Raw genomic sequence first — 26323 nt, forward strand, 5'->3', positions numbered from 1 at the left:
TAATTGGGGCAAGGTGTTGGTGAGCAGTAAGCTGCTGGAGCTAAATGAACCCCCAGAAACTAATGAGTGGGTACGGCATGTGGCTCTTTTTTGCACATAAGTTGATGTAGGTTAGATATTATCTTTCTGCCTGCGGTGGTGCGTCGGAGTGATAAGGACATTAAGTAAATACCCGTGATACTCTTTTCTCTTCAACAATATGCTTATTTTTGATTAATACATGTGTAGACTACATCCTTCAGGCCAGACATAGTAATGTATGCTGTTTCAATGGATAATTTTAAGCTCCAATAAGCACAATACTAAATAACGATTGTATTTTCAAAACAACCAGAAGGAAGAGTCTCTACTACAACACTTTCATACTGCAAATAATGTGCCACTTTCATTGCCCTTTCATCAAAATTCATACATTTATAGCCTCATATAAACAAATATACTTATTGCTTTGAAAGTGTGGTAGACATATTGGTGTAGTAAGATAAGATAAGAAAACTTTATGGTCCATTACATTTCATGAAATTGAATCTAGTTCTTTTTACTGCATTGTAGTATGGAAGTGTAAAGCGGATACAATAAATAAAGAATAAATAAAATACAATAAGGGGTAGATACATAAAATCACATTTTCAACAGCGGCAGAGCTCTTTGTGTGTAAAGGGGATACAAGTAGTTATTTGAATGTTTATGGTGTCCGCAGAAGAGGAAACTACTCTTTGTACCCACTTTTCCTGACCAGTGGGATCTTAGGTCTCCTGGCAGATGGCAGCAGCTGGAGTGATGAGTGAAGGGACAGGACAGTCTTATTTTAGATGAAGGGAGTTTTTTAAATTCTTGCCAAGTGGTATAAGTTTTGGAATTTTGTATGTCTAATGATGTTGCTTACCTGGTTAACTACCTAGGTCAGCTTGTTTCGGTGACAAACTGAGCACACATACCAGGAGATGAGGTTATGAGTGGGAACACTGTCAGCGAGTCCCTGTAACAAAAATAATGAGAAGAATGTTAGACCAATTCTGTCAGAATCTATATTCAATTTTTTGTTTATTGCTGCTGTGATGGTATGGCTAAATAGTAAGTAGAATATAACACACTCAGTGAAATTGGACCTCTGCATTCAACCCATCCTAGTACTACTGTAGGAGCAGGGGTTGGAAGAGACAGGATGTGCCAAAATTAACATGTTGTTTTGTAACACCAGTACTTCATGTCAATATGTATAATGTTGCAAAAGAAGCTGAAGCTGGTAAAAAAAACTGAATCCAATTATGCCTCATGGATATTAAATTCACATGCTTGCCAATTTCATCACATGCTTCATCTTTATCATCTACTGTATCTATGCATGAACATAATTGACCATATCATGCAACGTTCATATCCTTCTAATGTTTGATAGGATTGCTATGAGCCACATCAAAGACACTGTAATCAGATGAATGATTTGCTATGGTTTACCTTCTAACTTGGAGTGAATTAATTGAAGCTTTAATGTATACTGTGGTAATAAATACTCATAAGGACAGGAAAAACGTATTTCTTTATAACATGCGGATGTAATCAATGCGGATCATAAAACTATGAATTCATTAAATACATTGAACACTGAGCCGGTTTAGCAGGTAATTTAACTTTGAATAATCTTTTTTACTTTTTAATATCACTGTTCCATGGCTTAAACGTCATGGGAAATTAAGTATTCAACTATTAACTTTCAGCACTGCAAACATCGCATCACGTATTTCCTACCTCACCCCTCTTCAAGCTTACAAGAAGATGCAATGTCTTTTCCTTGTGAGTTTAAATCTTTGCCTGACCATTGCACTTTTCCATCTGTCACTCTCATGCTGTAGATGTGTTATCTTAAAGGTTGTTTCCCTGAAGGCTGCTATCCATGGATGGTTTGATGTTGTGGGGCTTCACATGAATAATGCATTCTCCTTAGAATGAGTGTCAAGGGTCTCCCATATTGCCTTTATGACAACTAGCCTTCAGTTGCATGCCATCTGTTTAATGATTATGACCTTGTCCCTGATTATACCTTACCATGTGTGAGAATCTTGATGGAATATCATCAAAAAGAGAGAAAAAAGACAGGGTGGGTGTGCGTTTTCATTGCAGAGACAGAGGTGTGTGGGTTGCTTGTTAAGGTCTTGGTAGTGGGTGCTCTGTATGACACATTTCTGGTAGGCTGTACAACTGAGATCTAGCAAGGTAGACAGTAACAAGGAAGGGTAGAGGCGCTCTTTTCAGGAATCATTTCACTTGGTCTTATAATTATATGTCTGACATTTACTCTACAGCACATAGGTACAGATTCTGACATTTTAAATATGGTTTCTTAAAGGCAACAACCATTAGCACATGTCAATTATGAATTTATTAGAGTGGTTGTGTCCACCCATATTTGTTTTTAACAGGGGAACCTCTCACACTGTACTGGAATGGTATAACATAACTCTAGGTCGATGAAGCCATCTAAAACATCGTACCAGGCTGAGCAATATAATTTCCACATATCTTTGAACCAAATATCCACAAGTCGCATACCTGTTTACCTATCAGTAAATAATGATGAGCCCAACAACCCTACAGGCATGTGCACTAGTGACACCCAATTTAATGGATGAGGAGTGATAGTCCTCATCCACTAAATTGTGAGTCACTTGAGGACTGGAAGAATAGCTTTTTGATAATGAAAGACAAATGTGTAGCTGTAAGATAGCAACGGTATTCTTCTTATCTGACTGTGGGTGGGGTAACACTCAACGATATTTGCGGTGCTCTGCATCAACCGTCTTATCTTGTGTTTACCACTAGACAACAGGTCAGGTCAGGTTTGAAACAACCACATTTGGTCCTGTTATGCAGAGAATATGTCTTGATAATATACAGTAATGTTCTGCTGACTTATCATCACTATTAGGTTATCAGGTAAGGGGAAACCAGATCCCTGCCAAGAAATAGTCCAGCACATAAACACCATAATGTGCCTCTTTGGTCCTGGTAGTTGATCCTTTGGATACAGCCCGGCTAGCTGCTTCCTTTTTCAATCTAATTTGATCATCGGATAGCTGTACATTTTGTACAGATAAGATTTATATTAATCGCATCAAGAAAAACAAATCACCATTCAGCATATCATCTTGTTGTCAGTCTTTCCTTTTATCAGTATTTGTGAAAAAAAAGCTTTAGGTTGGAGAATCTTGTCCAAGCTACGTTAGCACTTTGTGCCAGCTTTTATGGCATCCATGGCTTGTGCCTCTATGGCTGTTGATGTTAAGATTGGACCCACATTGATTATGCAACTGGGATTGCTTCTGTTAATCCTGTGTATTTCAGGATACAACAATCAAGGGAACACATGAATAAAATATGTAGAAAAACAAAGATATTAAAGAATTTAATTGCCTTCTTGATTAAATTATGCAGAATTCCAAGAGGAAAGCTGGTGTCTCAAGTATCAACCTTTTATGAACCCTGTGTAACAGATAGGAGATAAATCAAAATGTCAACTTTCAATAATGTGATTAACTATTAATTGCCAATTACATCTGTGAAAGTGAGGCAACAGTATATCGCAATTAAGGCTGCCTGACGGCCTCTTTTTATTTTTCTCTTACTTTATGATTAGCTTGTTAGAGTCTTGTTTTTTTCTCCTATAGTGTTTAACATGTCATGTGTGTTTTGGTCAAATGGTCTAATTATGTGGGTGTATTAAAACTCAGGCGGTGTGAAATGGAGACTCATGGACATTTACAATATTTAAAGTGGTCTAATTGGTATACACAATACAATGACAACACTAAGTATCCATATCTCAGAGGACATATTCTTCCTCTATGCGGCTGGCTCAAGATGGAACACATATCACCTGTTATCATCTCCTTATCTACGGACCCCTAGCTACGTATGCCAGTATAACATCTCATGATCCTTCGAAAAGGTTTTTCATACAGTACTCTTACATTGTCTTAGACCCATTTCACTTCAGTAGAACATTTGTTGCACAACATGCTATTGATAACTTGGTTTACTGTCTGGTTTGCTTTCCCTACACATGTGGTCTATAAGGACATTTTTGATTGACTGTTAGTGAACTGCTGTAAAACAAAGTACTCAAATTTCCGCTTGACTGTGTTAAGAAAATATGCAGTGGGCTGGACCAAAGGCAAAAATTAAAATTCTTTCCTGTACCCAACTCATCAGTGCTCCACTGTTTTTATCACAGTTTCAGTGATAACTAATCATTTTACTTAAAACTTAAATCAAATCTGCATCTCTAAGTAATTGGATAGAGATGATAAAGATGAAACGAGGGAATATAAAGAGGATAAAGGAAAAAAAGTTAAAAGAGAAAAGAATGAAGGGACTGAATGTCTTGCAGTGAAATTGATGTTGTGCAAGGGAGATGGTCCATAATTGCTCCCATCAGACAGGGCAGGATCAGCCCAGAGCAGTCCATAAACTGACTTTGGCAATGTGGCTATCTTAAAGCTAATCCATTCTCCTCTTTGTGGAAAACACATTAGCCTCAACATACTTGTGAAACCAAGGTCTCCCAGTTGGTGAGTGTTCTTTTGTAATGATGCAAGTGTCACAACACTAAGAGAGAACGTTCGAGATATCAGTATGTATTAGTATTAATGTGATAACACATCAAATACAACCATGTGTCTAAAGTGGCTCTTACAGATGAATGCTTGAAATTAGATTTCACTTATTTTGTCTTGCCTTAAGGGAGGATTTGACTCACTTCTAGGATGGCCAAGTGCCAAGCTTGCCTCTTTTATCATCAATCAATAGAAAGAAAAGCTTAACATGATTAGGGAAGGTGATGAAGCCTTTTAAAACTTTGAAACATTTTTATTTTAAAGGCTCCGTATTCATAACCCGTTCAAGAGGACTACATGTCTCCGTGGCAGAGTAGAAATGGGTGTCCTGGTCAATTTGATTTAAAATGATGACCTATATTCTCTTTTCCTCTACGTTCTTTCTCTGTATTTTGACGCTTGTACTTTCTTTGGCTGAAACATGGGTGACTTACCCTTTACAAATCATGAGGCAGGAATCTGACCTCTTGGCATCTAGCAGCTGGAGATACTTAGTGAGTTCAAAGTGGAACAGCAGTGTGAAAAATAATAAAACAACAGTTAAGTGTACCACTTTTACATAGTGCATGACCAAGATAATAACTAGACTTATTCATTATTATTCATATGGTGTATAGAAAATAAAGAAATATGAAGTCAATGCTCGTTTTTTTTTACTGTAGGGAAATTCAGGGACAGCAATACATATCTGATATCAAGGAAAAACAATATACTGAGATATAAAAAGAGATCATCAGTTTTAGGCTTTCAGTGTTCATAATTAATGTATATTAGTCAATACATTTGGCAATGTTTGAGCAGCATAGTTATTGTTTTACGTAAGCTTATGAAGGAGGGGGATTTCTGCATAAAGATATGTTTGTTGTTCTTGACTAGTGATGCACCCTGTTGGCCATACTGTATATAACAGCACAGTGTTTGATCTAAGTATAAGAGACAAGTTACTGTTTTGAAGGTTATCAATGCGCTTAACCATAAATCAATCAAGTAAATCACTTTTGAGATAAAAATAAGAAACAACAGTAGATGAGGTATAATCTTAGTGGTCGTTGTGCACAAACCCCTCCAGTATGCATTTCTTTACTTGTGATTGATATTGACTTGTAGACTTGTTCTCCACACCTTAATTTGATATGTTGTACTTCCATTGATTCTTTAAGGTTTGTAAGCAAAACAATAATATTTAAATTATCTCATTTGAAATCAAAAACTAAATTTAATTTAAAATTAATGACATACATATTTAGAAACCCAAAGCTCTTATGGGTGTGACTGCTCCTCCAGCTGTTGCGTTTTCCAGCTTCATAGTGCGATGCTTATCATTATGAAAGTGTATCCTCTGTCATCAGCGTCAATCAAAATCAGGGTTTTATGGTCCAATGTCCTGATATGACCTCGGGGGCTCTGACAAATACAGTTTTCAAGCCAAATATAAAGTTATTGAAACTTCTTCGCTTTGTTTTTCTCTATTGCTCAAAATGTATACACACATGTTGTTTATTTCAAGTGGAAGTATAAAGGAAGAAACTATGACCACCTATAGAAACAAAGAAACCAACTATTTTAAATATGACCTCTAGCCACATGTTGAAAACAAAAACAAAATGAGAGGGAAGTTTAAACCCAAAAGCCACATTCAGGAGGTTGTTGACTTGGAAGTCAGTCAGATGTCAGGATAGCTGTTGAAGCTTTGCTGTAAAAGGATCTAAGTGCGACAAGAAGGGGGAGTAGTCTGCAACGCTCTGTCTTTCTTTTGAAGATCCCTCACTCTCTCTCTCTTTTCAGCAGCTAACTCTCTTATTTCTTTCAGTCAATGACTATCTACTTGTGCAGCCTTACAGTACAAGACAGTTGGTTGCCATGGCGTCAAATGCCAGCCACATGTTGGAGGCTGCCTTGGAGCAAATGGATGACATTATTGCTGGTAAGAGTTTTTCTTTCGTTATTAGACATTCAATACGCTGCCAAGTTTGTAATTGCAGGCATTCTTAAAACCGGCGCCACCCACATGACTTTCCCATATGAAAATCATGTGGGTAGAGCCTTATTGGACATATAGTAAACATAAGAGAGGAGTTGTGATGGAAAAGTCAAAATAACAAAAGAGCAAGTATAGTAAGGGCTGAGCTTACGAGATGAGTTTGTTTCCATGACTTGACTGAGATTAAAGTAAACAGTTTTTTGATTATATGACATTTCAGTAATCTTCCTCTTCTATATTCTTTAATCAGACACTCATTCAATAAACACGTTTGTACTTTCATTGCTTCTCCTTGAGCTTGTAAATCTCACTGTGCATATATTGCATAAAATCCAAGTCACAATCTGTGTCTTTGCTTCTGAATTTTCTAGCAGAGGTGCTACATTTTTGTCATTGCTGTTTGGCACAACCTCATCAGTGTGTTAGTGTTTTTGCACAGGCTCATAATGACAATGTTCTAATAATACAGGTGACCGTTCAGCCATTACCACACTCTACTGACAATTACACCACAGCTAACAACCTATAACCCACACAATCAGAAATGTATACAAAAACGATGCATTTGTCCCGGTTGTGTAGAGTGATTGTACCTTTGATTCAACTTTTTAACAAATATAAGAAGGACTCACTGCATTTCAGACTGGACAATTGCAGAAACGTTCAAGTTGAACCACAAATTTGGGTGATTTCAGAATCCACAGTAAACAGCCATTCGATGCTTTTCACATACAGTGAGCCACATTGGAGCAGAATACCACCCTCAAGAGGCCAATTACAGGAATTATCCTTAATATACTGAAGCCTGCCATTCATTCCTTATCAGCTATAACCTCAATACTGAGGCCTAGTTCATTATGATGCTGTCATTCATTTTCCAAAAAGTTTTCTGTGTATTTCCTGTTGTTCTTTCCTTTAGGTAAAATGGGTGAAGGGCTGTTCACCACTCTTATGCAAATAGGTGGCCAGTATTGCCCAGCCCCTGAGTGTACCTCACAATTTACCCTGGATCCAATGGTGGACCCCGCCCTAAAGGCTCTCCAGCTGACTGAGGCCCTCAGGGCAGTGCTGGAGGGGCAGGCAAGCGAGCAAGAACAACAATCTCTCAGGAACCAAGTCTCCACTGAAACAGCACACATTATACTGAAATGGCTGGACAGAGGTGAGGTGAGTGTTGTTTCACTGAAGGCCGTACACACAATAACAACGATGGACAAAAGGAAAGGAAGAGCATTATATGACAATCAGAATGCAAATCTAATATCCAATCTGAAAATATTAAAATCCAATAAATGAGAATGGCACGGCTGGCCGAATTCTTTACCTTAGAGGAAAGCTTAATGGTGAGTCACGGGCCATAAGCCAACACAATTTATTGTTTTGTTAAAAAAAGAAATATGGTACTGCGATCCTGAGTTCCATAACTTGAAATGCCTTTTGTCTGCATGCCTGTCTCCGTCTCACACTTCTATTTTTAGCTCATCAAACTGAATTCCTGCAAAGTGTCACTCTATTGCATAAATATATTGTAAGTTTATCATTTATTTTCCCACTAGAGTCTGTTAGACAAAATTAAACTTTATGGTGGTCCAACTTTGGCCTGTGGGCTCCATTTTTGGCAACCCTGTTAGAGAATTGCAAAGGCATAAAAGCAAAGGTATATAGGTTACTATACACTATATAATGTATACTTTAATTAGTTGCGTGATATAGTGTTCTTTGATCCTGGCCATCAACATCTGGCGGCCGCTTTCCTGTCTGCTGAAAGCAGTTAGCAGAAACTGGAACTATTGCAAACTGCACCGGTAATGAAAACCAGAGCTCCTGTTTAAAGTAAAAGCACCCACTCCCCCTTTCACTGCCCAATTTCCTTTGTTCCTGTACCCCCTGCAGTACTCCTATCCTCTCTTTTCTGTTTGTTTATCTCTTGCATGTAATCTACCCTCGTCTACTCTACTTAACTTAAAATATTGTCAACTTTTCACTTGCATTCCCTTTCAGTCTCCTCCACCAACTCCTCCTCCCCTTCTGCGTGGTCTTTACTGACATCTTGCTTTGCACCACATCTGACAAGCATGTGTTGCAGAAAGTTTCCTCTCCTGTGCCCCTTTAGGAAGCCCCGCAAAATGATCTCGACCGAGAGGTACTTCAGACAGAGCAAGACAGGGATAGAGACAGACATAGAGAGGTACGAGAGAGGAAAGGGAGGACAGAAAAGGTGAGAGACCATGAGATGCAACAGAAATTCAGCAGAAATACTGATGCCGTTTGGGTGTGCTTCAGAGGAAAAGCAGAGGAAAAGCAGGAGAAAAGCCAAAGGGGAAGTTAAAAAGAACTAGAAAAAAGTGGAGAGAAGAAAGAAAGGGAGTACAGCCAACTGGCATAGTTTGAGTTATTCGCCTCAGCTCTAAAAGTCTCAGGCTGCCCAGACTCCAAACCACACGGACTGAGGTCCTCTCTGCTCTCTCAACTAACACTGCAGTATGGACGCTCTCTAAAAGGACTAAAGTTGGATTCAGTGAGACCAAAAGTGCAGCACAGTCAGAGCAATTGCTTAGTCTTAGGAAGGATTTTGTATCTGTTCATCCTCCCTGATGCTTCCTAGCACCGTCGCAATTATTTTAGTATCTTACATTAAGAGCCAGAACTACGGTACAATGGGCCTGCACAATGGAGTATGATATTGACTTCTACAAACACTTTGCCTGGCTTAAGAAGGTAAGACATTAACCACTTGCATGTCTACTCTTCAACCTTTAAACTGCACGAGTGTTTGCAAAAAGGATATTGGTTGTTTATTTTCAGTCTTGCAGTGGTGTTGCTTTTATGATATAATTATGGTTTCCCTGGTAGCTAATTTGGGAGGACATGTTTTGATTGTGAGTTGAGGAGGTGTGCTGCAGGATGTGCAACACATAAACTGTACGCTCCTTGCAGCCTAGAAAACATTTCAGTTAAGAAGTTAAGAGGAACAATATCATGGTAGATAGTAAATTGATCATAACATGGGTGAATTAATGAATTCACATGAAGTCTGCTAACTGGTCACAAGGTTTAATGTTTGAGGTGATAGATGAATGGATATGCATGTCAGCTGAGATCATTTCCTGCCACTTGAACCTATAGCGAGCCTCTGGACAGCATTTACCATCCTGCCTCGATTAAGAAGTCATTAGTACTCGCTGCATCCCATTATGTTATACTTTATTCAGAATGTTTGATACATAGAGGAACCGTTTTCATTGATGTACCTGTCGATCATTATTATTTGCAATTTTGACCAGGATGTTTCATAAAAGACAAGATTGTTGTTATTTTTATTGACGATGTTTAGAATATTTTTGAAATTGTATGAAAGTATATTAAAAGAATATATGGAGAGAGAAAAACACTGTATCAATGGAATCACTTTTACAATGTAATGCAATGCAAAAGTCCAGTTATTTTTCAACTAGGTTTAATCCACATTAAAACACAAATCAACACAACATGACAGTGTCAACACAAAAAATACAAATGTGAGGTTTCTCATAGGACTATAATTTTGTATTTCATTAAAATATATGTTATACGTTTTATTAGTATGTATTTGTATGGTCATTCCGTTTTACTCTTCAGTGCTACTCATTAGACATAAACCCCATTCAAAGCCAAGTTGTGAAGCACATAGGATATATGTCTGAAGTTAGAGGGGAAAAAAATGTAAGGGAGCTGTTTACAACATAAACAAAGCCAGAAGATACTATTACCAAACACTGAACTTAGAAAAATGGCAAGGGGTCTAGAAGAGGGACTGTCCAGGACACACACACTATTAATCATGAAAAGTAATAATAAAGAATATCTGAAATAATACTTAAAGTAAACATGATGTACGATCACATATTACACTAATAACACAGATGAAGTGAGTGTTTTTAAAGCATAAGGCAAAGAGTTTATTAAATGCTTAACAGTATTTTTGAATTATTGCAAACCATTCGCTGGCTCAGAATGATATGAGCTGGTCTGCATAATGTTTCCATGGTTGTGGTTGAAAGCCAGGATTTCAGAGAAATGTGAGACTATTGGGTTGCACTTTGCTTCTCGTTCACACTGATCGTTCTAAAATGTTCCTAGGTCTGCTTCACACTAAATTGTTTCCCACCTATCAGATTGTGCAGGATTAGTGCCTCTAAACCTTTTGCAGGCTTTTCCGCACATGATCTACTGACACAACAGAGTTAATGCTGAGAGTTATGTGTGTTTTCGTGCATCTGTGTGTACTGTACACAGAGAGCTACCTCAATGAAGAAAACCAAATCAAACCCACTGTCCTGTATTTAACTGTGTATTTACTGAACTTAATAGCAGACCTTTTTTCGAAAGGTAAACCTCCATTCAACTGGCAATAGTGAGTCCTACCAGGAGCGGTTATCACGTCTGGAGGGAGACAAAGAGTCACTTATTCTGCAGGTGAGTTTTGTCAGTCCTAGCGTTTCAAAGTACATAACAAAATGTTATCTGTTTATTTTTGTTTAAGAATAATATAACCGTTAAAAAAAATGTAAACCTGAAGAATGCCTGGACATTTGTTTATAGAAGTAAATTATTTCCATTTGGTATCAGCCTGCTCAAATACAAGAGGCCATATGACAACACTGTGAGTGGGAGCTGATTCTGAACAGTGCCCATATCACATAACAGTGTTAGAGGAACAAGTAGAGGAAACTGAGGGCGAAGGTAGGTCAAAGTCTAGTGTTGTAAAGGTTGCGCAATTGCTGTATTTCTGTTGAACAGGTGAATCAGCAGCTGTAAAGCTGGGTATGGCGCTGTGGCTACAACACTAGAATGTCTTGTTTTTTATGATTTCTTTGTCTATTATGTAGGTGTGAGTAGTTATGACACTGCTGAACAAGTGCTTATCTCAGACAGGCTGAGGCTAGCACCACCATGTGCTGTAGCGTGTAGGTGTGTGTGAGAGCAGGTGGTCTGTTTGTTTCTTTAGGCCTCACATATAACATTCCTTTAGAAAATATGCTTCACTTGGTTGGTCGGATGGGCCTATTACTATGTGATTAGCTATGATGTGGCCCTAATAGCTTCTTTGCAGATTTATATTTAACCTGCATTTTGCTGACATTTGCTGGCGCCACTGAAGTGTGCAAGCACTGACTGAGGAACAAGGGATCATTCATTTTACGTTTACACTATTTAATCAGTCACAGATGTAGACATTTCCAAAAATTGAGAGGTTGGGTGTAGAAAAAACATCCTCATCCCCGCTAACTTTCTGTCCAAACACACACATACACACAGGTGAGCGTGCTGACAGACCAGGTGGAAGCTCAGGGGGCCAAAATCAGCGATCTACAGAACTCTCTGGTGGAGCATCAGCACAAACTCAACTCCACTGAGGAGATGCTACAGCAGGTACACAGCTTCACATACCTTGCGTAGAAAAACATCTTACATTGGACTTTCTCAATATACTACCAAATGCTTGATGTATTACTGGATCAAAATCAGGAAACTCTGACTTCCCTCAAGAGACATCCAGGACTTTTACATCAATATCGTTCTTCCATTTAACAACACTGTTGATCTGTCTATCACATCTGACTGTTCTGCAGATTCAATCTTCTCTCATAAGCTGTGGGATGAGTTATGCTTCTTGGGAACAAATTCCTTTTAAGATTCCAGTGTTTCTCTCTGCAGATTACCTTGACAACCAAAAATATTTAGGACGCTCAGACTCATTCCTCAGCAGTGTCTCAGAGTGTTTTTTCTAGTTTATGCGGGGCCAGACTTCTCTGTCTGGGCAGGTGATTACAGAAATCATTAGCCACACCCACAACCTGTAACCACCAAGAACGTTCCCAAACACGTGCACACACACATATTGTACACAAATGTTGAAAAGCATGCACACTAACACAAACATAAAGGGAGAGAGGGAGAGAGAGAGAGAGAGACAGAGAGAGAGAGAGAGAGAGAGAGAGAGAGAGAGAGAGAGGGAGAGAGAGAGAGAGGAAAACAGAGTAAAGGAAAATGCGTTTTAAGAGAAAGGGAGGAACAGCTGAAAAAGGTGGAGAAATGGGAGGGGATAAGGGTGGTGCTTTAAGAGTTAGAAGTTTGTGTGTGCAACTTTCAGTTGTTTGCTTTTGACTTGAAATTGAATAGAGGCTTTGCTGAACACTCTGAAGGACACTGAATGGAATGGATTTATGAAACTGTAATTTATTGAAACTACAGGGTGCTTTAAACCAAAGCATCTATGAAGGATATACACATACTTTTCTTTTGCTGCAGGCAGACACTGGAGTAAGGTGAACCAGGTATTACGCATAATGTCATTATTGCAATGCTGCCCATCTGAAATATAAATTCAAAGTAGACTGTTTAAACATATACGACTAATTGTATGTGCGCCAGGATTGCGTCTTTTAACTATAATGAGTTGTGAACTTCATACTCACTGTGTACTTCTCTGTACAGTGCTGTATGTGTACAGAGTATCAAAGGGCAGCCAGGGCTGGTTTCTTGGAGACATGGTCATTATGAGGCTTTGGACCTGAGCCGTAAATCTCTTCCTGGTGACAAAGCTTTAATATTTTCCATGTGTACGCTCTAGAAGAAGCCTAGAAATTTTCCAAAACCAGAGTTTAAATGGATATATCAATATGTACTGTTTGCCTCTCTCCAATACTCATTCCTAGACCTTAAGTGATTTAGCACCTGCTTGACATCAACCAAATTAGTAATACATCTGCCCACATAGCCTGGCCTAACTCTCAAGGCTGACAGTTGTTCATGACAGATAGTACCAGAACTCTATAGCAGGCCCAAAGTCTCCCTCAGCACCAGGTTAGACTGGCAGTGGTTCAAAGTCACAGGAAAATGCACCTGTCAAAGTTATTTTAATGTTCTTTCTGAGAATGTTTTGCATGCTTTTGGTATCTTTCTCTCTCACTCTCTCTCCCCCTCTGCTGTGTACTTTGACTGAGCTGTGAAATAGGCATTATAAATAGTGGTCATGGGTTGTGTATATTTAGCCACTCAAACAGCGTCTGAAACCAGTGGGTTTGTCTGGGGCACTGTCATTACAGCACTGGAAGCGTGCTGTGCCTCATACTTAATGTTGCCTTTGTTCAGTAAGTATCGAGTGTTTTGTATTATTGACGGGATTATGTATTCATGTATGTTAGTTTTTAACTGAACGTCTTTCTGTGTTGCCTCATGCTCTTGCTGTATGTTGTTGATGACAGGAGTTCCTGCATAGGACGTCACTGGAGAACCAGAAGCTGAGTCTTATGGGGGAGGTGTCCTACCTGAAACTAAAGCTGGCAGACATGGAGGGAAAACAGGGCCATGGGGCCGAAAGGCAGCACAAAGCAGAGGTAGGGCTAATCAGAGAGCCAAATATACCTACTCTGTGTGGTATTTTAATTTTAATATGCAGTACAGCCTGTAGGTAAGGGTGTGTTGTTTGTCAGAACTTCTTTCAAACCAAATTGTTCCCGTCAAAACAAGGTTGCCAAGTTTGAAAAGTAGTTGGAGTTTTATTACTAGAACAGGTTTCTTATATTTTAAATGTAGCAGTTAAACCTCATATTCGTGACTATGTACAGTAAATGTGAACGTATAGCTTGTTTCGCTGAGGATTATTTGCGAGGAGGAATTAATTCGGCTAAAATCCCCCCCAAAAATGTTTTACAGTCCTCTGTAATTTTACCTAACTCTGCCAGGAGTGAAGGGGTTACTCACAAAAATGTGTCGTATTGATGGCTCTAACATTATAGTCAGCTGCCGATTTAATGGATGTTCATAAACACTTTCTTGATAGATGGAAGGGAATATTCACCTAGACTCTGGGTCTGTTATTTCTGGGCAAAGTCCACATGAAAACAAAGTCTCCAGGGGATTTACATTTTTGTCAGTTTAAACTGAATCATGTATTTGCTTTAGAGTGATGTGTTATGTTACCAGCAGGCTTTCAGTGACCATATAAATTGGAGAAAGAGGAAGCAGGGAAAGCAGCACTTTAGCAGACAGGATACTGTAATGTATGTAGTTACTTCCAAAACACTGCTGGTCAAAGAGCCTTTGTGTCCTCAGGTTAAAAGAGTCCCTGCATAGCAGAGCGGGCTGATGGATGGCAGACCAAATATGAATCTGTTTTGCTTCAGCTGAGCGAATGTTGTTTTTGGTTGTGGGTAAAGGTTCAATTGGCCAGTCTAAAAAAAAGGAACTGAAGACATGTTCCCAAAAACATTTCACATACGCGTTTGAAAATTATTATTCAAATATGGATGAGCACAGGGAGGGATTTGATTTGCATTTCTAAGCAGAAGGTAGCAGCACACTGAACATGTGATGTAGTGGACGGCAGTGTTCCAGCCCTTCTTAATCTTGCTTTCACAAACCAACTTTCCCAACAGCTGCTTGGACTTAAGGAGAACAGGAAAAAAAATCAGCTTTGAACTATTTATTGGCCTCCCACGTGCTGCCTCTACAATAAAAACATGTCCACACATATGCATGTTCACGGGCACATACACACACACAACATGCGGAAGCCTCCTTGCTGTGGAGCCAGTATGCTCGCAGTTAAATTTAGTCAAGCAGGCACTCCATATCATCTGTCATATCCGCTGTACTGGACCCCAAGTGAGACTTCCTCTATCCACAGTCCAGGCATAGCTCCGCTGTTGTTTACACTCTTTCTGAGGGAACATGGGTCCAGATAACCTCTAAAAGATGGCAAACCTACTCGCCTAAAGTGCAACTGGCCCAGCGCGTCAGTAAATAAGTACCAACCTTGGGTTTATGCTTCAAATACTGGCTCACTAGCATATTTATGTAATAAGACTCAAGCCCAAATATACAGTATATGCTCCAGATATTTTGAATATCAGGTTTGGTCAATATAAGGTAGAGTAGAAAGGAAAAATAACGTCAATAAAAAACACACAGACAAGCACACACTTATATCTATACATATCAACACACATTTATAGTATTTCCTCTTGCTTTCTTAAAGAAACCTCTTAATTCTTTTTTCCCCGCTGCATCTTTCAGACTGTAGTGAATTTCATTAGTGAGCTGCAGGAGCAGATGTGTAGGTTTCAGGAGGAGATCAATAGCAAGATTCAGGAGAAAAAGGCTTTGGAGATCCCAACTGAGAGCAGCTCTCCTGTGGCCTGCCCCACGGAGTCCACTGAGGGCGAGGGATCAAACACCGGACCGTCTTGTGACAGAACTTCAGAAGGGATGAACAAACTAGAAGAGACTCCAGATGGGCCTGATGGGAACAAACACACCCTGGAAGAGGGTAGCTCAGAGCAGCAGAACCACTGTGGAGAAGAAAGTGTAGGCACAGCCTGCCTGCACGGCTTCAAATGATGTGTTCAGCATGGGTTGTCTCACTTTAGTGTGTGTTATCCTTAGCTTTGGATGCAAATGAAACAAGCACGCACTAAGTATCCCCAGCAGTCCTAAATGTCTGCCTAAATTGTGTGAAAAATAATCCCATCTGTCAGTTATGCATTAGAGTGTGACACAACCAGTAGATGCATTTCATGTCATATTTAATGCTGTGTGTTATGGAAAAACAATGGAAATATTTTCTAAGAGCTCCTGTATATTTAAACAAGCTAAATGTTCTCATACGTTCTGTTATAGGGCTTACTGAAAGAGCTCAGGACTCTCAAGGACAAAGTGGACAACCTGGAGGATCAGAAGTCCCAGTATGAGAAGAAACTCCAAGCCACAAAGGTAAAAAAAGATCTGATTTTGATGGTGTCTAGACTTTGCAATAGACCATCAAAACCATCAGTGCGCAAATGCAACTGCTAACTGTCCGCTCAACTTTCCTAAATGCTGTCCAACCCGCTGTTCCAGCCAGTTATGCGAGTCACCACTGTTTTCTTAGGAAGTCGGAGAACTGCTTCACCTTCTATTTAAAGTCCTGTAGAAATAGATTTAATAATGGAATAATCCCCTTTAATTACCTACTTGTTTATCTTTGCATGATCCCATTGTCTTAACTTCTAAGACTTTCTTGAGCAGTCTTGCATGCTCTCAGCCTTTGATAAAATCATTATCTTTCCCCATCTCTCTTACAGTCTTTCCTGCTGCATTTCCCCTCTGGCACTTTATCCGACTATGATTTACATACATTTTATTTGCTGTTTTACAGTGTATGTGAACACTGTATATTACCATCTGCAGGACGATTTCAGAAGTTTATCATATATCCTATTGGCTCTTCACTATCAACTGGATGTTTACCAAGAATTATTTAAACTATTTCACAGATTGTATTATAGTTTTTCTGGAGCTTTGGTAGATTGATAGAAATAAGGTTTTGAATCAAGCTAATAACTGGACACAGATGTTGATATGGTATTTGGTATGAGAATGCCTTCCTCTGTGAGTTTATGTATCTAACTTTACCTTTTGAAACAAACCATTCGCGTGTATTCCTGACCACTAATTTCGACATACCATACAGACGTAACATAATAAACACTGCTAAATAGATCAGCGTGAAGTCATAAGTACCACAAGTTTCTCAGATTCGATGTCTACCAGAATCCCTGTGTGTGCTGTAATGATTCTTCTGTTTCATTGACATGCATAGGTTTGTTAGTGGTGTGGAGAAAAAAATGTAATCTTTCAAAATGTTGTTTTCAAGTGCAGACATGTGCAGGCAATAAGATTTGAATTTCTTGTTTTTCTGTGTAGAAAATAACCGATAAGCATGTTCAAACAGACAGTGTTTCCGATTGCAGTATATAACCCTTCTAAGATTGGTTCACTGTGTGGCCCCCACAGGCAGAGATCAGCAGCCTTCAGCAGCTTCTGCTCAGTAAGAACGCTGAGATCGAGAGCTTGCACACTCAGCTGTTGGCCAGACCCTCTCTATCCCTTGAGAGCCCGGAGAGAGGTAAGCATGGTACACAGCGTCAAACAACCTGCCAACAACAGTTTGCCACTCTTAAACAGTAACCAAGCCTGATAGGTAACGCAGTGAATGACTCATATTTGCATCCGTTTACTTGCAGTAAGATCTGTGGGAAAATTACGTTTTGGCCCATGATAGAATATTTCATCTCACGTCTGTCTGACTGTCTGTCTGTCTGTCTGTCTGTCTGTGGCTAAACAGCATATGTGAGCATTAGCAGTACTTAATGAAAAACACTTAAAACCAACCCATGGGCCATGTCTACTTTTCGATCTTTCAATTAAATTATTCCTTTATTCCGGACCTGTCTCTGTATTTCATAAGATTTTGTTGCCTTCTGTTCTGAGGGGCAGCTATGGATATAACCAAATCATTTCAGACTATTTGATGCACTATATTTTCTCCCTTTGGTTTTTCAGTGTCTATATGGTTTCCTATGAAAAAATATTGTTGTTTCTTCCAATTTTGTCAGTTAAACACATCTCTGGGGTACTTGCTCAGTATAACCAATGCCAAGCAATGTTGCCTGTAATAGTTACAAAGGAAGTGTTGATAGACTGTGGGCCCAAATATGTGAAAGCTGACATGGCTAAAGCTATGATTGGTAGATTAAAAAAGGCTTGGGAGAATCTAAAAATAGACAGTTTTGGATGGCACTACAGTGAGGATAACATCTACATTATGCTAGCATGTATTTTTGCCTTTCCTATTCAACTGTATGTCACTATTTTACTATTCAAAATACTAATTTGTTTGACATGACATGAGCAGCTGCCTTTACAAATGAATAATCAGTGATGGGTTTCTTCTTTTTAGATCAGGAGCTGCAGAGGCTAAGGAGTGGAATGAAATCACTGGTGTCTGCCAATGATGAAAAGGTAAGTTAGCAGTGATGTGGAAATCTTTCCTTTCTCTTCTCAACACAGCTGCATGTGATTATGCAGTATAAGCAGCATGTGTGTTGCGTTAGTTAACTACAACGTAGAGTGTCTTACTGGCCTGTATATAGAACTGCTATCATCATGCAGTTTGAAAGGTTAAAAGGTAACTGTTTTTAGATGTTGTCATTTCTCAGAGACACCGCCCTCCACCATTTATAGTACAGAGGGGCTTTTGTATTCACCCTCCCAGACACTCTCGGACTTTAAAGACTCACAGACGAGGGCCTACATGTGGCACACTACCGAGGACACACACGTACACAAACCCCAAGGCGGGCCATTTCAGGCAAAGCCACACTTAAGTAGGCCTGGATCTGCCAGGCCTAATTTTGGAGTGAGCTGCATTAGGAGAACCATGACAAAACCAGGCATGGGCACCACTTCAAAAAATACACAGCTGCTTACCACAACTAACATTTCCAGCCAGGCCTGTGTCAAACCCCTCCCTATACACAACTTTGATGTACTGTAAAGGCCATATGGTAAAAGAGCGACGTTTGTGTGGTGTATGGGTCAGTAATAGAGGGAAGCGGATAGTCCATATGTGTTTCCTAACCTTAGATAAACATCTTAATTGAGTTTCCTCTCTGTTTACTTTAGGATCGACGCATTGAAGAGCTCACTCTGCTCCTGAATCAGTGCAAGCAATTCAGAGAGGTCACTCACACCGCACAGCAAGGTAATCAGCTTATTCACTCCGTTATCCATCCCTAGTGGCATTTCTAATTATGTGAGCTACAATGTTGAGCATAATGAAAGCCACAACTCTTACCCTTCTTAACAGAAACGTACACCACTGCTTGAGCTGAGAAAGATGTGTTTCTTCTCTTTGTTACTGTAGCTCCACCTGCTGTTCGGTCATTGTCAAATGGCAGGACTCCTTCAAGCAGCAGTGAGGAAGAGGAGCATGTACTGATGAAAAATACTGACTCTGCCAGTGTAAAATCTGTGGATGTCAAGTCTGAAGTGAGTATAAACAATTTCAGCTACTTGGTAGACATTTGTTTGTTTAAACATAATATTGATTTTCATTTCCCCTTTAAAGGTTTCAACAAGCAGTTCTTCCTCCCAACAAACATCTGTATCATCAGCCCAGAAGGACAGTGATTCCAGGTAATAAAGCAGCTGTTTGTTAATGGATGACCCTGATATCTCTGAGTTGGATTTGACTGAGATGTTTTTGTCTTCTCAGAACGGACCCGCCAACTTTATCAAGTAGCATGAACGACCTAAAAATTGGACCTTTACAAAAGGTAATCATCCCACAAATGTAGTGTGCCAATCATCTATCTTATCGTTCTTAGATGTGGCCTATACAATCAACAATGGAGGCTTAAAATCCTTACTTTGTTCTACATTTTACTGGAAGCTAAAAAAAAATGTGTACACGATTAATGCATGAGGTCAGTCTGATAGTCTGATTTTTGATTTGCCCAGGACATGATACTCACAATAAATATATTTACAGTTATAATTTGTTCCTTTTGTTTCTGCGTGTGGTTCATCCAGATTGGTCTGGATGACACCAGAAGTCAGACGCTGCCTGTGAATTCCTCTCTGTCGGAGCAGAACGGGAGCGGAGACAGCAGCAGTGAAATCCAAAGTCAAAGGTCTCCAGATGGGAGCGAAGATGGAGACTCCAGCCAAAGTAAATCCATATACATTAACTCAAGCTATGATGATGGATAGTGTGCCGTAATAATCTTTGATGTAGGATCAGACCTCATTTTTCAGGGGAATAGTCGCGGGGCCAGTAACTCCTGTGAGCAGATTCAGCTTTCATATTTGGAGCAAACCACTCTCCTTTAACCAGACGACCGCCGCACCTTTGATCACATTTAATTGCAGAGGCTCCTGACAGAGCAGATGGCTCATGGGAAAGGCTTTCTCATCAAACACACCCTCTCTCTTGCTCTGATTGACCACATTCATTTCAGATCCACCCTTCCTGAGATTCACTGACCATTTTAAATTGAGCCCCTCCCTGATTTTTCTCTGCTGCATTCCGACTGACTGCAGCCCATACCATAAATATCACACCTTGTAAAATTTTGCTTGAACCCCTTCTTTTTCACAGGGCATTAACCAGGGAATTATTTGCCAAACTCAATGATCTGTGTTCCCGCTCATGAATAGAGCACTGTACAAAGACAGACTGCCACACGTGAACTGCATTGCTCTAAATGTTATTTTTGGTATGCCAGCAAAGAAAAGAACAACGGAAAAAAATACAACCTTTTACTGCTTTCTACTCAGTAATCATCATCAAGATTTGTCTTTAACGTGTCCCTACAGGAAACCATAAATTAAGACATTCTATTTTTTCTAAGTTTCCAGTGTTGAAATGTTGTTTACTTGGCAAGACCACAGCAAGGCTATTTTTGCCAATCACAATTAAGGTCCTTTTTTTACTTGCTCCTAAAATATGTTGCTTCTAAAGTTGCCCTCCACAGCACGTTCATAAATCTTGAACCATATTTGTACTTACACTGACTGTAGTTTTTGTTCTGTTTTACAGGAAAGTTGGAGAAAGCCGATGACAGCAATTCAAGCGATAATTCTCCCGTTCATTCGGCAGAGAACACACAGCCTGGCCAAAGAGCTGTGGGCTCACCAGAATACATGAAGAATAACAGGAGCTTAAAGAGGCTCTGGGGAAAGTGAGTGTGGGAATTTACAGTGATACATCAACAATACACTGACAGAAATGATGGCCAAGTAGAGAAGGAAAAGGAAAACAAACAAAAAGACCTAAATAAATTATATGTATAAATATGTACTTTATGCCAAAATACACATGGTTTATATAGAATATTTCTGTTTATAAATAATATACGTTATGTTATGTTAAGAGATTTTTCCCTGAATTATATTTCCTGCATACAAAAAACGTACTTATTGTTGCACAAAATAGTGAGATGTTGAATGATTAATAATTACCGTATCAGTCTAAAAGTAATAAAGAGGGATTTCCTTTTTTCCCACTATCATTATTTATCTGAAAATGTATATGCATCAATAGTGATGTAAATTAATTTATCTTGCCAAATCGGTTCATCTGATCATTTAACTTAGAGAATGAAATTGGTATTATGAGCAAGATGGCGCCGAGGATGGCTGCCGTGTCTCGAGCTCCTCAACAACTCCACTATTTGCACCATGTATGTTGAGTTGTTGGAGGAGCATGGGACATAAGATTTTCATTGCCAACAAATACATTGTATATGCTGTGCATATGACCAATAAAACCTTGAAACCTTAACTCTCATTCACACAGACTTCGGAGAACCCAGTCAGGAGGACTGCAGGCAGGCGATCCAGACGGCGGTCCGTTTAGAAGAGGGGGTCTGCGTGCGACAGCTGGACCCAGACTGACCAGGACCCCTGAGTCTTATGACCCAGCACGGTAAAGATCAGTGTGACTCTACTATCTGTTTAGTACAGCAGTCCTACTATTGAGAGTTAAGGGGTTTTGTATCAGGCAAGTTTTTGCTTTAGGCTACTCCTTTAAAAAAATCTGATTTGGTTCTTATCCCTCATCATGTGCTTTCACCATTCTTTAAAACACCCAAATTAAGCAGTGTAACAAATACGGTTTTAAATGTATTACATAGATACTGTAGATCACATTAGTACTTCACATTAATGAATCAGTTAATTATCTGTTTTGACCCTTTTTTTATTTCAGTGATCTGAATATTCCATTCAGCCAATGGACCAAAGAGCAGGTGTGTGGCTGGCTGGAGGACTATGGGCTGGGCCAGTATGTTAATCTCACCCGGCAGTGGGTCGAACACGGACAGACGCTACTGTCGGCCACACCTCAGGACTTTGAGAAGGTCAGAGAATAAAACAGGACAGTTAAACAAATGTTGAGGAAAAGATGTGAATCTACAACATGATTAAGTTTTTACATATAACTACACATAACACATTAAATGTTATATTGAAGACTTTAAACGGCTAAATTAAACTACAGTGTGTGTAGGTTAACCACCAAAGATTCCCCAATCCTTAGTTTCACAGTGTAAGACAGTTCTTTTTTGACCTCAGGAGATGGGTATGAAGAACCCGCTGCACAGGAAGAAGTTACATCTTGCTCTCAAGGCCTTCACCACAAAGGTTATTGAGAAATCTTCAGAGCTGGACTACATCTGGGTCACACGTAAGACTCTTTCTACAAGGAATATTTGTTCTCATTTGAATCAGATCCATAGATAGAGAGTGGGACATATCGGGCCAACAAACCAAACAAAGACATGTAATGTGTGAGATGTAAATCTGTTTGGAAAAAATGCAAATATGTTCAGCATTCAGAGAGGAACTGTTTTTTGCACTGAGCAGTTACAGTAAACATGATTTTATGCTGATGGTGCTGGATTTATCATTCATATGTTTAGTGAGTGAAGTAAATTCATTTCTAATTTTCACCCACTCAGGCTGGTTGGATGATATAGGTTTGCCTCAGTATAAAGACCATTTCCATGAAGCCCGGGTGGATGGTCGAATGATACAATACCTCACAGTGGTAAGACTTAACCCTACTGTAACATTTTCCATTAATTTACATCAGATGTATTAAAAAAATGGTTTTGCATTTGTATCATTTTCAATCAGTTCACTGATCTTCACTGTTCTTTGTTCACTCAGAATGACCTCTTGACTCTGAAGGTCACCAGCCAGCTTCATCATCTCAGTATTAAATGTGCCATCCATGTCCTTCATGTCAACAAGTTCAACCCCCACTGCCTTCGACGTAGGCCAGGAGAAGAGGTAAGCCAACGTTGAATGGAGTCAAAGGAAGTGCAAGTTAGAAATTACTGTGGATTTTGCCAGGGATTGTTGAATATTTTTTTCTGTTACACTTTGTATGTACAATCTGCTCTTAGATGGTAAATAGGTCTCATTACATGAGTTGCCCAGAAGATGGCGACAGACAGACATAAAATGCCTTTAACACAAAGCATTTTTTCTGTCATCATGTATAAATGCCTCTATGGTGTATTTAAAGCATTATTCTGCCCACTTTTAATGTATTTAAAAAGTGGAACAAACTAGTGTGAGTGAGATGGAAATATAATACTTTTTGTTTTTAACTTTGACAGAAAAATCCCTCACCCTCCGAGGTGGTGCAGTGGTCAAACCACCGTGTGATGGAGTGGCTGAGAGCAGTGGAGCTAGCCGAGTATGCTCCTAATCTAAGAGGCAGCGGTGTACATGGTGGGCTTATTGTAAGTAGATTTTGAGCTTTTCTGCAAGATTTTTACATGCCTACATGACAAGACTGAACAATTACATTTGTTGCTGTCTTTTCTTGTCAATATGCTCTCCCATAGATACTTGAGCCTCGCTTCAGCTCAGAGACTTTGGCACTGCTGTTGAATATTCCTCCACAGAAGACTTTGCTCCGGCGCCACCTAGCCACTGCCTTTGCTGCCCTGGTGGGGCATCAGGCCACACAGGAGAAACGAGAGTATGGCAATGCCACAGGCCATGTACCCCTCACTACCACTGCTAAAGTAAAGGTAGGAGCAATTTAAGATTTACAATTGTTCTGTTGTTGAAGCACAATAAATCTAAATGATTTATTAATGGGTTTGACTTTTTTGTGTTTTCAGCCTAAGAAGCTGGGATTCACCCAATTCAGTCACCTCAGAAAAAGAAAACCTGATGAATCTGCGGACTATATCTGTCCTATAGATAGTGGAGCACTGACAGTAAATGGGGTTTCTCGCCTGCCCTCTTCATCAATCAGGGGCCTTAGCCCCACCTTGGACAGACAAGCTGAGAGGCAGGAGCGAGTGGGTGTAAAAGCTCAGGCTAATGGCCATAAAGAATAATTTCAAGTACAGCACACTCCCCTCTCAGTCACTAAGTGACTTTGTAAATAAGTGGAAATCTGATGCAGAAATGTACCTGCGATGAACCCATGTGAGGACTTTCTGGATGGCTGCACAAAGCAGTGTTGTTAATGTATTGTGTCAATAGTTATATGAAAGCTGCTCTCTGCATTCCTTATACAGTTGGATTCCAAAGCTTCTACTTTGCTTTAAAATAATGCATTTTTCTGTCCATTGTGTATGTAATCTTCTGCAGATTTACATTGATGACCTTTTCTTGTTATAGACCGCACAAAGCAATTGATGACCCCGGTTACTTTAAGAATGTCTCTTGTTCATATTCTGTAAGACTGACAAAAAAAATGTCTTACTTATTATTCTTGTGCACCTTTAAATATGGTTTGTTTGTACAAGATTCTCATATGCTACATTATTTCATACAATCATATGCTTTACTATAATAAACATAAGGTTGACAGTCTTTGTAGCATTTTTGGAGAAGATCAAAGGTAACGTTTTTTTGTTTCCCCATCTCATCTGGTGCTTAGCTGCTTACTGCCTCTGAACGTCTTGGTCATTTTTTATTTGGCTTAATTATATCATACAGTACTCATGTGACCTATAGGGAAAGTTTTCAAATGTATGTTTTTTTTTCCCATGAAGGTATCAACCTCTGTGCTGTATATTTCATTATAGTGAAATATGAAGGTCCTTAGAATGGATCTTTACATTTGAATGGGCTAGAATTGGTTCAAGACTGCCTTCTATTGGTCACAAATAAAAATGCAAGAACAATTGCCACAGCAGTACGTTTGGTTTGTTTGTTTGTTTTGGTGAGTTGATTAAAATAAATGCATCAAACAAACAATGATTCCATTGTTAGTGAAGATTAACAGCTTCAATTACAATGTAACTTGTTTAACACACTTGAACGGTGTGTGTATATTAAGTGTGTATATATTTAAGATCATTTAAATTATACGTTTTGAGCATAGTCTGCTTGAGAACAGGCAGTTTTAGACAGCTGTCCATTACACATTGCTTATCCAGGGAAGATGTAAAATATAAAGCATTAATATGAACACATTTTTATTCATTTTCTGAAGCAAAATACATATAAAGACAAGCATATATCCTATGCATTACGGTAGAGGCCTGTAAAAAAAATGCGTTTGAAATAAAAGTGCTTACTCTACTTGTCAATAATTAATATACCTTAAACATACCTAAAAACATACCTACAATTTTCATTTATACTGGAGCTCAAATTCAGAAATATATACTAAATAATGAAATCAATAATAATTTACTACCACATTATAACACTATAAGTGAATACTTTCTCAAATTTAAAATGTAAGTATACATTAATGAAGACATATCTGATCATAAAATTGAACTTTCCTTTTCCACTGTGGACTCATTTAAATCGTCACCCAGGGATTTCAAAGGGATTCTTTTATTTTGAAATTGTACATCAGAATGTCCTGATATTATCTGAGTGGCTAGTCAGGGGGGCCTGCTACCACCCTAAAGTGAAATGGGTTGATTATGGACCGTTGTTATTCAATCCTATCTACAAACAGAGGGACATATAGGAGATTTCAATGGTGTTTTATTTTGGAATCAGAATGTCATGTTATTTTTCGAGTGACTTTCTGTGATGGCCTTTTATCAACACCAATTGAAATTAGTCACCCAGTGGAAACAGAAAGTTCAATTTTATGATCAGATAAAATTGGACTTTGCATTTAGAGAAACGAGATGTCTTTCAACATGGCACGCTGAAATCGATTTCTGGGTCACTACCAGAGGATCGAGGAGTCAAGGAGTCAACGAAGCGAAAAGTTGAGAAATGAGAAAGGGCTCTGGTGTAGATATTGGATAGCTCAACGGCTAAATTAAACAAAAGCCAACAAGACTGCCTTGATTTGGGCTATGTTTGCCTTAGTAATTTCCACTTTACTTTATTCCAGTGTATTGTAATTGTTAAGCGGTTA

General features: G+C 39.1%; 1 protein-coding gene across 5 annotated transcripts; it reads left to right on the plus strand.

Annotated features, from left to right (window-relative positions):
* Nucleotides 1-8746: 8746 nt before the first annotated feature.
* On the plus strand, nucleotides 8747-25124 carry ppfibp2a (PPFIA binding protein 2a). 5 transcript variants are annotated; one of them, XM_063881977.1, is made up of 22 exons: nucleotides 8747-9312; nucleotides 10963-11049; nucleotides 11893-12006; nucleotides 13842-13973; nucleotides 15655-15945; nucleotides 16258-16350; nucleotides 17413-17524; nucleotides 18359-18420; nucleotides 19084-19162; nucleotides 19325-19449; nucleotides 19529-19596; nucleotides 19676-19736; nucleotides 19993-20131; nucleotides 21002-21143; nucleotides 21761-21889; nucleotides 22172-22322; nucleotides 22537-22648; nucleotides 22923-23011; nucleotides 23134-23256; nucleotides 23589-23714; nucleotides 23820-24008; nucleotides 24102-25124. In XM_063881977.1, the coding sequence occupies exons 1-22, from the start codon at nucleotides 9265-9267 to the stop codon at nucleotides 24321-24323; spliced, it is 2694 nt and encodes an 897-aa protein (XP_063738047.1). In that variant the 5' UTR covers nucleotides 8747-9264; the 3' UTR covers nucleotides 24324-25124. The 5 variants fall into 5 exon arrangements, with proteins under 5 accessions (XP_063738047.1, XP_063738048.1, XP_063738049.1 ...); XM_063881978.1 differs by lacking the exon at nucleotides 15655-15945 and having other exon boundaries at nucleotides 8752-9312; XM_063881979.1 differs by lacking the exons at nucleotides 8747-9312; nucleotides 10963-11049; nucleotides 11893-12006 and adding an exon at nucleotides 12689-12911.
* The last annotated feature ends 1199 nt before the right edge of the window (nucleotides 25125-26323 follow it).

This window comes from Eleginops maclovinus, chromosome 4 (assembly GCF_036324505.1).
Source record: "Eleginops maclovinus isolate JMC-PN-2008 ecotype Puerto Natales chromosome 4, JC_Emac_rtc_rv5, whole genome shotgun sequence".
Classification (NCBI taxonomy): Eukaryota; Metazoa; Chordata; class Actinopteri; order Perciformes; family Eleginopidae; genus Eleginops; species Eleginops maclovinus.